The following is a 10,000-nucleotide window of genomic DNA, read 5'->3' on the forward strand; positions in this document are numbered from 1 at the left end:
TTGGCGTCTCCTCTTCGCTGACGAACGATGCTCGTCCTCGCTCTCTTCTCCATTTCTCCTCTCCTTTCTTCTCGCCGGTGTATTCAGCATGTCGGGGAAGATGGGGTGTTTTTGCTCCTTCACCGGGGTAGTCGGCGGGATAGACTTTGGGCGTACTTGGAGGCGAGATTGGCGGGGACTCGGATGGGAGATGGATGGGGATGAGCAAATCGCCGAGGAACGATAAGAATCCAAATCCTCGAGCCACTCGCCCTCCTCCGTCTCCGGCCCTTCCGCCTCCTCTTTTTGCCATATCCCCATTGTCAGTCGATCCGGAATAGAAACTGGGGCTCCCAGATCGATCGGAGGACCCAGAGTGTATTCGATGTGTTGAGGTAAGGAGATAGTCAAGGGGGTCCAGCAATCCGGCTGTTGGGAGTGGTTCGAGAACGGATAGTCTGTTTTCCCGGGCGTGAGCTGCTGGCGCTGTTGTCGTCGACCGTCGGAGGTGGTGTAAAAGCTCGCTGGGCGGGATGCAGCGAGAGTCAGGTCGATTGTTTCCATAGAGTCGTCTTCGACCGGACGTGTGCTCTGGGGAATAATCCCGCTGAGTGAATGAATCGAGCCTTGTTGTTTGCACCCTTTTTTCGCCTCCCTGATCTCCACCCCATCTTCCCCTTGCTGAAAACCCGATTCCTCTGGCTTGATCTCCAAAGGACGACGCCCGTTATCCACAGACACCATGTAATTGCCGATGAAGCCGAGGCCAAAGATAGGCGGCACCGACGGACCGGCCTCTGCTTCAGGCTTGAGGGGAACAAATGTGGCTTCGGCTCGTAATTTGGAGATATCGGTTTGGATTCTTTTCAGCGTCCTTTTAGGCTCTGCCCTTTCAATCTTGACCTCTTCTTCACTCTTCTCATCGTGGCTCCGTATGCTTCCTGCGCCCTCGAACGAGTTTCCGCTGTTTCTAGCTCTGGGCTTGGGTTGAAAAGATGAATTGGGGTAAGGGTTTGAAGGAGAGTGCGCGCCAAAAAATGCGTCATGGCCGTACAACGGTGTCTTTAACCAAGCCTTTTCACTCAAGATCTGCGCACCTCGCTCGATTCCGCCATCATCCACGAGATCATGGGCACTCGAGGCAAAAGAATACCGGAATGGACTAGATATTTGCGAGTCGTTAAGAGTAGAAGGATTCGAGGATGAGTGGGATTGGATTTGAGTGAGGTCGTTAGCGGGCGTGTGAGATGTGGGCGAAGGCGCGAGCCAAGCGCCAGAGTTTGTGGAAACTTTTGGGGCTCGCTCTTCCGCTGACTGCTCGTCGGGTGCCCACACCGGTTCTTGCGGCATAAATCCAGGTCTTTCATTCCATGCCTTGGCCAACTTCTGATAGAGCGTAGGATCCTCAACCTCTCTAGAGCCGATACCTTCAAGCTGTCGCACAGTGTGTGCGATGGCTATTATCCGCTTCCTCCGCCGCTTGGTCTTTTCAGGGGTGTCAATAACTTCCTCCCCGTGATCCTTGTCCTGTTCTTCCTCCTGCGGGGTCTGTGGGGGCACATAATGCGCAGCCACTCGCAGCTCTTCCGTCTCTCCGGAAAAAGAACTCGCCCAAGAATAGGTGGAGTGCCGAAAAGAGGTGTTTGCTAAAGAGGAGGACGGCTCTTCATGGATGGATTCACGGGTGGACGATTGTTGGAATTCAAGACCCAAGCCTCGCTGATCAGGAGTAACGATGGTAGGATCGGGAGAGTACGTATCGGATAGTATGGGTGTTGACAAATCGGGTGTCAAATGCTCCATATCATCTTTCAATGGAGGTATGAGCCTTGTGCGTTCGACGGGACGAGGAGTGACGCATTCGCTGACCCGGACCAATTCTGGTGACCGGAATTCGAGCTGTCTATCCGATAATAAACTCAACGGACGTCTGCCTTTCTTATTGGATTGTTGGAAGGGTGTGTCAACTCTGACTTCGAGCTGTTCCTTGGTTTTGGCTTTCAAGCTCTCCCTCATCAATCTTCCCACACGTCTCGCCTCTTCCAGGACCTGTTGCTCTTGTTGCAAGCGGCGCTCTCGCTCAGCCTCATCATCATATTCATACAAATGGGCGAACTCGGTGGCATGTTTCTCTTGGAAGAGCTGCACAGACTGAGGCATTCCCGAGGAACGAGGCTGCCGGGAAGGCTCAAAAAGAGTGGCCGGAATGGGGGTAGAAAGGGTCGTCGGGAGCGAAAAACGACGGAGAGAGTTGGAGGACGTCGAAGAAGGAAGAGGGTCAAAAGACATAGCAGACATGTTTGTGCTTCATTTAAACAGTACTCGTCAGCCCGTTTTTCTGTCTAGGAATAGGGTTGCTCGCTTACGATTGAAAAAAGTCTATAGGTTGGAGGCGAAAGAAGCAAAATGAAGAATGTGAAATGGAACAGTAGTCAGTTTCTGATCAAATGGTCAGCCGTATCTATATTCGACTCTAACTTTTGACTCACTTGCAATATCCAAACAAAAAACACCTCAATTTGTCCAAGAGACTTGCTGATCTACTATTGGAGCAAAGTTTATGAGACACAAACAAAGGTCGCGAAAGCACAAGTGAAGAATAGAGCAGCCAAATAAATGTCTTTTGCCCAAATAGTCAGTACTTTCCATGTTCTGCGCCGGCTGATGACTCACTTCCGATACTTGAGCAACTATGGCGAACGAACACTGACTAACAAACGGAGCAAACAACCAGGCCGATAGAGTAAAGACCGTACGGCGAAGGTTTCCGCCAGAGTTTTGATCGTTTTTCTATTATAAGGTGACCAGAGAGATTGATTTGGCGTCGCAACTCGGGTACGACGAGAGCATTATAGAGTCGAAAAGAAAGAATAGACGGAGACTGCAATATTGTAAACGCCGTTGTGACTTCGCGTGTGATTTTACCGCTCTGTTGCGATGTTTGTGCGGGAATGCGTTTCCCACGGTTAGCTGGCACACATCACGTAATCATTCTGCGCCAAACTGTGGTGGTGGTTATTGCTACAAAACGTTGTGTGCACATACAAAATGATCACCTCCAATGCAGACGAACCTATCGGTCACAGTCTCTCAGATAAGCCAGAAAACATGGATAGCTATTGAGAGATGTGGAATGCGGGAATGAAAGCCGAGTCCCCAGGCGAAGATGAGGGCTGAGCCTTATATCAAGAAAAGTAGGTAAAGTATCGCAGCAGAAATACTACTTCAAGGATTTGCTTGTGGAAAATGGGCTACAATAGGAAACAAGCTGGGAATGCCACAGGTGAGTGCAAACCGTCCCCTGCGATGGGGCCATTTGCTAATGACTAATCTCAGGAGTGAAAACTTGAGGAACGAATGCCATCTCGTTTTCTCACCGCAAGCTTCATCCCCTCTGTCCACACCTCTAGCTGTCTTCTCCGCGCGCAATATCCTAACACCCGCTTTTTAAGGCGTTGAATGACGTCCGTGAACCTATTGGAAATACGATCCATACACTTTTGACATGGACGATTTCCACACCACCACACACCACGCACAGCGGGGCTCTGTCCGCTGTAAATATATCGCCTTTATCATTTGACATCCTCTTTTTTTTCCTCCTCCCTACCTTCCATACTTCATCTGGGAAACTCTTCTTCCCAACCGTGCTCCTTTGAAGCCCTCGCATACTCTCTTCGAGCGCCTGTCTATCTCAATACAAACGCTCTGTAAAAGTAAAACTTTCAGTCTTTGGTCGATCCAACCAGTTGATCCAATAAGTTACTCAACATGTTCCCTTGGGTAAAGGTAAGCTTCTTACTTTCATTCATCCCTCTTGATGCTGAACAGCCGTCAGAAAATCAAGCAGGCTTTTGATCATCACGACTCTCAAGCCAACAGGAAGATCCCGCCGTTGGCACCTTATGGCGCCTATGTTGATCCATTCTACGCCTCTCCAGCCACCACTGTGCGACTCTCACGAAGCAGCGAGGACAATCCAGCATTCCCAGCTGAATTCCAGTTGGGCACCCCTCCTCGACGACCTTACTCTCATGGCAAAAGCTACTCGTCTCCCCCAGGCAGTCAGACTTCGCCTACAGCACCTCTCTTACCCTACAGCAGGCTCCCTGACCTTACTTCCACAAAATCCGCCGGCCCTTATCAAACTTACACCGCCACTCGAAACCACCCAAGCGGCTATGAGCTGGTTGACGAACCTATCTCTACTACTTTTAATATATCTGCGCTTTCACCTACTGAAACCGTCACTTCAATCCCCGAGACTCCACTCCTTACGCCTACGACAGACGCTCCCTTCTTTGCCCCTCTTAATATTGATTGGGTAAGATCTATCGTTGAACAGGCCAAAGAAACTAGTGCTGGCATCCCTCCTGGTTCTAGCAAAGACGCGTCTCTTCACCTTAAAAATCGATCCTTTACCGTCCCTGAGATCACTATAACCGATGATAACAAGCCTGGGACTCAGCAGAGCATTTATACCTTGTATGATTTTGGCTGGCTTCTTGACTATATTGGTATCGATCGACCTCTTTCCCATTTCCCCCCTTCTGTTTCGACCAAAGCTTCATTAGACCCTTCCCAGGTTAAGGCCGTCGAGCTATTCATCAAGTCTGCCAGGAACACCCTTGCTAGATCTGGATCCAAGATGGGAATTGATAACCCCCTCTTAACTACTGCGGATGGTGTGCATATCATCGATAAACTCAAAAAACTCGAGCAGTTTTTCCATCACGACAGCCCCATCTGCACCGACGGTGAGACCACCCTTCGAGATGATACGAAGTATAACAAGTTGCCTCCTCACGATGGCCCGCTTGATGTACCTGTTTCCATGTTTGGCAACACGATCTGTATGTCTGCGACTCTCTCTTCGCAGACGCGAGAGAAATATAGACAGCCAGCATATGCAGACTCGACCATGTCACCTCCACAGTACAAAGCTGAAAGGGATATCACAGAAAAAGGAGACACCAGGTGTATCGAAAACGAGGACGAATTCGTTGAGATTGTGCTTGATTCTGATAAAGTACGTATTTTTTCTACTCTTACCAAGCTGTGACTCAAGTCTTTTTAGATCCAATCTGCCGAATGGAGCATCATAGACGAAGCCACCATCGTCAACGACTCTAACGATACAGTTGCCCTTTCGGAATCTTATGAACGTCTCGTAAAACGACCTCGCCCTCCCGTACCCGTCCAATCCATCCGCGTTTCCCAATGGCCCCGGGTCTTCGATTCTCAATATCTCGCTCGGCCCACTGAATGGAAACCATACCAGATGGAAGTCGCTCCCTTACCTCGTTCCTCCGAATCAGATATTGCCCGCGAACATCCTCGACCGGCCCGTCGGCAATCTCCCCTTCTCATGACTTGCTTTATCCTAGGATTCTTCATGCCCTTCATTTGGATCATTGGCGGATGGTTCATCAACCCCTCGAAACCTCGGCCTAAGCCGGCATTTATTGATTTTGAGACTGGCGTATCCTTTGTACTTCCTTCAACCAATGTTGAGGAGACTAAACTCCCATGGTATACTCATTCTCATCCTATGATCCGAGCTTGCCGTTATGCTGTAATTATTGGCGCCCCTTCTATTACTTTGATGGTGGTCACCTTTATCATCATGTTCACCGTCGTGCATTAGTATACTGCTTTTCTTTCTTCTTGGATCTTGCCACTCTTGAGGATGCTTCTCACTGAATGACGGATCAATCGAGTAATGGATTTATATGTAATGACACGCTCTTCATTGCAGCTGCCATAGATAGTGAAGACAATGTATTATTCATCTTGATATCCAGAACTTCAAATTTACAGAGACATGGAGGGTATGTCAGAAATCTGTCGTCCTGAGGAGAAGCGGCGATCGTTCGCAACTGAGCTCGTTTCCACAAATCCAGTAGGTTCAGGTACTGCCATACTTTGCAAATGCGTAATGTATCGCTTCCAATCGGCGGTGGCTCCATACATGTAATATTTAAAAAAAAAAAATGTTTCCAGCGAAGATGATAAATAATGGGCAAAAAAGAAAAAGTATATCCCATCCCGGGATCGAACCGGGGACCTTTCGCGTTCAGCAGCCACGAGTTAAAATCCGTAATCATGTGAAGCGAACACTCTAACCAACTGAGCCAATGAGATGTTCGTGACATTCAGGTCAATCGACCTAATATAAGGCTAATAGTATATATGACAACGTATTTACCCAATGGCATATCATGCATTCCGAGGGCTGACCATGCAGGCATAGCAAGGCCTGGCACATCTCATCCTAATCTAAGTTATGAATGTGTTACTCCGAAATCGATGACCTTCGATGTATTCTGAATTGCTAGTTTGAACTTCCCATCGACGATGACGGCAGACCCCCAACCGCCGACCCAACTCGCAACGCGAAGCGAAATCACCTTTCGTTCGGTTCATTCGCTTCTTTCATCATCATCTTCCGTTTTTTTTTTTTTCGGTTGTGATCTTCTTATCTGTGCTATCACCTTCCCATTAATCACCGTTTCATCATCAGATCCATCTTATCTCAATGGGTGCCGCTGAATCCTCCATGTTCAACTCTCTGGAGAAGAACTCCAACTGTAAGTTCATGACGCTTCAACTTCGGTTGTCGCTCGCTTTTTTTTGTCTCCCTCTGCTCAAGTTTTTATCACTGACGGGATTATTCTCAGTCTCAGGACCGGAGCTTATGAGGTTGAAAAAGAGGTTCATGAAGCTTGACAAGGACGGTTCCGGATCGATTGACAAAGACGAGTTTCTTCAGATCCCTCAAATCGCGAATAACCCTTTGGCGCATCGAATGATAGCAATCTTTGATGAAGAGTACGTAGGCTGACGTTCGCCATTTATGAGGATTGCAAAGCTGATACATCTTTCAGTGGAAGTGGAACGGTTGACTTCCAAGAATTTGTCGGAGGTTTGAGCGCTTTCAGTAGTAAAGGAGGTCGTGATGAGAAGCTGAGATGTACGTGTCAAGACAACACTCGGACAACCTGATTACATGCTGATTAATACGTTTATCAGTCGCTTTCAAGGTGTACGACATGGATCGAGACGGCTACATCTCTAACGGTGAACTGTATCTTGTGTTGAAGCAAATGGTCGGAAATAACCTTAAAGTGCGTCATCGTCGATTATCAAAGATGAGCCATGGGCTGATCATTTGCGTACAGGACCAACAATTGCAACAAATTGTAGACAAAACCATCATGGAGGCTGACAAGGACGGGTGAGTCTCACGTTGGTTGGCAAAGATAGTATTCTGACAACATTTTTATTTAGGGATGGAAAGCTCTCTTTTGAGGAGTTCACACAAATGGTCGCCAGCACAGATATTGTGAAGTATGTCTTTCTCAAAATCGCCGCACTTCTATGTATATGAGCCGTACTGATTGAATCTCCATTAGGCAAATGACCCTTGAAGATCTTTTCTAATTTTCCATTCCTACCCCACATACACCAATGCCTGTCGTTAGTTAACGAGATTATGACGGAGTGTACGATACCCTTATTTTGTATACACTATGACGATATGTCAACGATATAAGTCGTTGAACAAGAGACTCGATGATGTAGGGTGAGAATTCTTAGCAAGACGATGGCCGCGACAATCAATTTTTGCGCGAAATACTTCTACCTGGGAGAGGAGCTTCAAGAGTGAGGAATCTTGACCGTCTATAGGACTCCCAACGTAATGACTTTTCCATTGTGTCGACAGTGACGGCATTTTTGAAAAGCTTAGAGTCAAGATCAAACATGCGAACATACATGGACAGATTACATTCCCTACAGATTGCTGGTTGGAGCCGTCAAACGACGGTTAATGATGACTTAGATTATAGGTATAAGGTTTCTCCCCATTCAACACAGAGGAATGATTTCGGTGTTAAAGTCTTCAGATATGTACACTTGCTTTCATTTCTCAGCGTTATTTATAATTTATACTGACTCTAAAGTTGGCAAGTTATGAGGTGAAGAGCCATCTTTCCTAAGTTACTTACAGTTCACCTCTTGACTGGTCGCTGCTCTTCCCATCACAGTCCACCACGTCCGCTAATTGGGGACTCCCAACGACTTCCTGTACCACTCTACGTGCCTTGGCATTCTCCTCTGTACGTTCGCTGACGGGCTCTCGGGAAGATTTTGCCTTCTCAACAAGTTTTTTGAAACCCGAGATTGCCGCTTTGACGGGGCTACCATCAGGTGTTTTGTATCCTCCACATGGGGTCGAAGCTGCGCTGAGTGCTTTTGGTGGTGGTGGCGTCAAGGCGTTTTGAAGGTCCCTCCTTTCCGCATCTATGGGGGTTGGGTGAGGTTCACGGATACTGATTGGTTCAGTTTCTGAAAGTGGGGTCAGACCTGATGTAACGCTGTTAGGTGTCGGTACTTCGATATGAATTTCAGGCTTGGTTTCCTCAGATGTTGCGGTATAAGGTGCCCGAACGTTGACGGATTCATTCTCTGCTAGAAGAGTATGGCCGGGATTGACGTTTGCATACAGTGGCAGATCGTGATCTGGAGGTTGAAGACTGATAGCTTCTGGAGCAGTATTCAAGGCAGCCTTTTCTCGAACCAAATTTGCTGCAACCCGAGCGGGTGACTTGGGAGGAGGCGTCCGTGAGGTTTTTGAATCCCTCTGAGTAAGCTCCGTAGGTGTAGGGTGAGGCTCGCGAATGGGAAATGGTTCCTTCTGCGAAAGAGGGGTAAGACCAGGAGTTTCGAGAACTGAGTTCGTTGGGGCCAGTGAAATGATGTCTATTTTTGGTGGCGGCGTGGGGAGGCATTTGAAGATCGGTTGATCGTTAACCTTTCCTTGAGAGAACGTCTCTGCTGTAGGTGTCAATCTCGGAGTTGAGTTTCCAGAGTAACTGATCGGAGTGTTGGAAGTGGTCGGAGAGGTTTTATTCAGGTGATTATATGTGTTATTCCCATCATCGGCGCCATGGCGAGAGGCCGTATCACGAGAGGGCGGCCTGATTCTGCGAATAGTCTTCTTGTGTTCGTCTGTAATTTTGACCGCAGAAACAGATCCAGCAGGGGTGTACGATTGTAAAGGACTTGAAGGAATGCTGTCTCCAGTCGCAGGCTGATTTTCAGTCGGAGATACCTCTTGACGGGATGCGCGTTCGAGAAGCTGAGCATACTCTTGAGGGATCAATCCTTCACTTTCGGATAACCTCTTCAACGCCTTGAACAAGGCACCGGTAGTTTCAGGCATTGCTTGCCACGAAGCAGGGCGAGGCCTTGGATTCCCATATTTCAAGGGTGCAAGTGGCTTATCAGCAAGTGGGAATTGAGAAGAGGTCGGTCGAGAACTTGGGAATGGCTTAGTCTTCTCTGGCAAAGGCGGAGGGATACCCCCTTTAGACTGAGCACTGATAGGCTGCATCCTTGACGTTCCAGGAGCTGCAATGGCGTTTTCAGGAGTGATGTCACGGCTCACAACGGAGAGTGGGCTTTGCCGTATGAGAGGCGGAGGAACATATTGGCTGCTTCGAGATTTGACAGGCGCGTACATTGTCTGATCGCCTACCCTGTGTGGTCCAGATGCGACATGTTGGGGTGGGTACAGTCCAGCTTGCTGAAGCTGGCGAAGGGCGGCAGTATGGTTGGCATAAGTATTGAGCCACCGAGTAAGAATTTGCTCAGAATAATCTCGTATGCAGTTGTAGATCTGACGATGTTAGTTATGTCAATGACCTCCCTAGATTGGAGGTTAGAAGTTGGACGGCTCACGAGGTTCCAGTCATTCGTATCCGTTGTACGCCTTCCACCCTGAGTCTGAGCAGCGAGCACGAGTCTCATGTGCGACAGAACCAGATCAGTCTTCAGTTTTGCCTACGCAGTCACCGCGTATCAGTATGATAACCATATGCGTTATATTTCAAACTCACCTCAGTGATGTCCTTAAACGTATCCGGGTCCATATGTCCGTCAGGAGGAAGTTGAAGAGGTACAAATGTGGGCCCAAGTACACTCCTCGCCAGGGGTGTAGACGAGTATCCGGCGGGAA

General features: G+C 48.3%; 4 protein-coding genes across 4 annotated transcripts in view; 2 read left to right on the forward strand and 2 right to left on the reverse strand.

The window, feature by feature from the left end:
• CNBD5930 (hypothetical protein) overlaps positions 1 to 2,277 on the reverse strand; it is a gene marked incomplete at both ends in the record, with an annotated part of 2,775 nt that extends 498 nt beyond the window's left edge. Inside the window, one exon of the mRNA XM_770546.1 lies at positions 1 to 2,277. This exon is cut by the window's left edge and continues 498 nt beyond it. Within this exon, the coding sequence (XP_775639.1) occupies positions 1 to 2,277 (2,277 nt within the window).
• Positions 2,278 to 3,799: 1,522 nt separating this feature from the next.
• Positions 3,800 to 5,626, forward strand: CNBD5940 (hypothetical protein; the record flags this gene model as incomplete). The annotated part of the gene is made up of 2 exons (XM_770547.1): positions 3,800 to 5,008; positions 5,057 to 5,626. 2 exons carry the CDS (start codon positions 3,800 to 3,802, stop codon positions 5,624 to 5,626), a joined length of 1,779 nt encoding a protein of 592 aa, XP_775640.1.
• Positions 5,627 to 6,517: 891 nt separating this feature from the next.
• CNBD5950 (hypothetical protein) lies at positions 6,518 to 7,422 on the forward strand (the record flags this gene model as incomplete). The annotated part of the gene is made up of 7 exons (XM_770548.1): positions 6,518 to 6,569; positions 6,660 to 6,810; positions 6,867 to 6,952; positions 7,012 to 7,106; positions 7,161 to 7,216; positions 7,270 to 7,329; positions 7,395 to 7,422. The coding sequence occupies 7 exons, from the start codon at positions 6,518 to 6,520 to the stop codon at positions 7,420 to 7,422; spliced, it is 528 nt and encodes a 175-aa protein (XP_775641.1).
• A 562-nt stretch (positions 7,423 to 7,984) lies between these two features.
• Positions 7,985 to 10,000, reverse strand: part of CNBD5960 (hypothetical protein) — a gene marked incomplete at both ends in the record, with an annotated part of 2,083 nt that continues 67 nt past the window's right edge. The window contains 4 exons of the mRNA XM_770549.1: positions 7,985 to 9,370; positions 9,431 to 9,661; positions 9,724 to 9,825; positions 9,882 to 10,000. The exon at positions 9,882 to 10,000 is cut by the window's right edge and continues 67 nt beyond it. Coding sequence (XP_775642.1) covers positions 7,985 to 9,370; positions 9,431 to 9,661; positions 9,724 to 9,825; positions 9,882 to 10,000 — 1,838 coding nt within the window. The remainder of the gene's footprint in view (positions 9,371 to 9,430; positions 9,662 to 9,723; positions 9,826 to 9,881) is intronic.

Source organism: Cryptococcus neoformans, chromosome 4 (assembly GCF_000149385.1).
Source record: "Cryptococcus neoformans var. neoformans B-3501A chromosome 4, whole genome shotgun sequence".
NCBI lineage: Eukaryota > Fungi > Basidiomycota > Tremellomycetes > Tremellales > Cryptococcaceae > Cryptococcus > Cryptococcus deneoformans.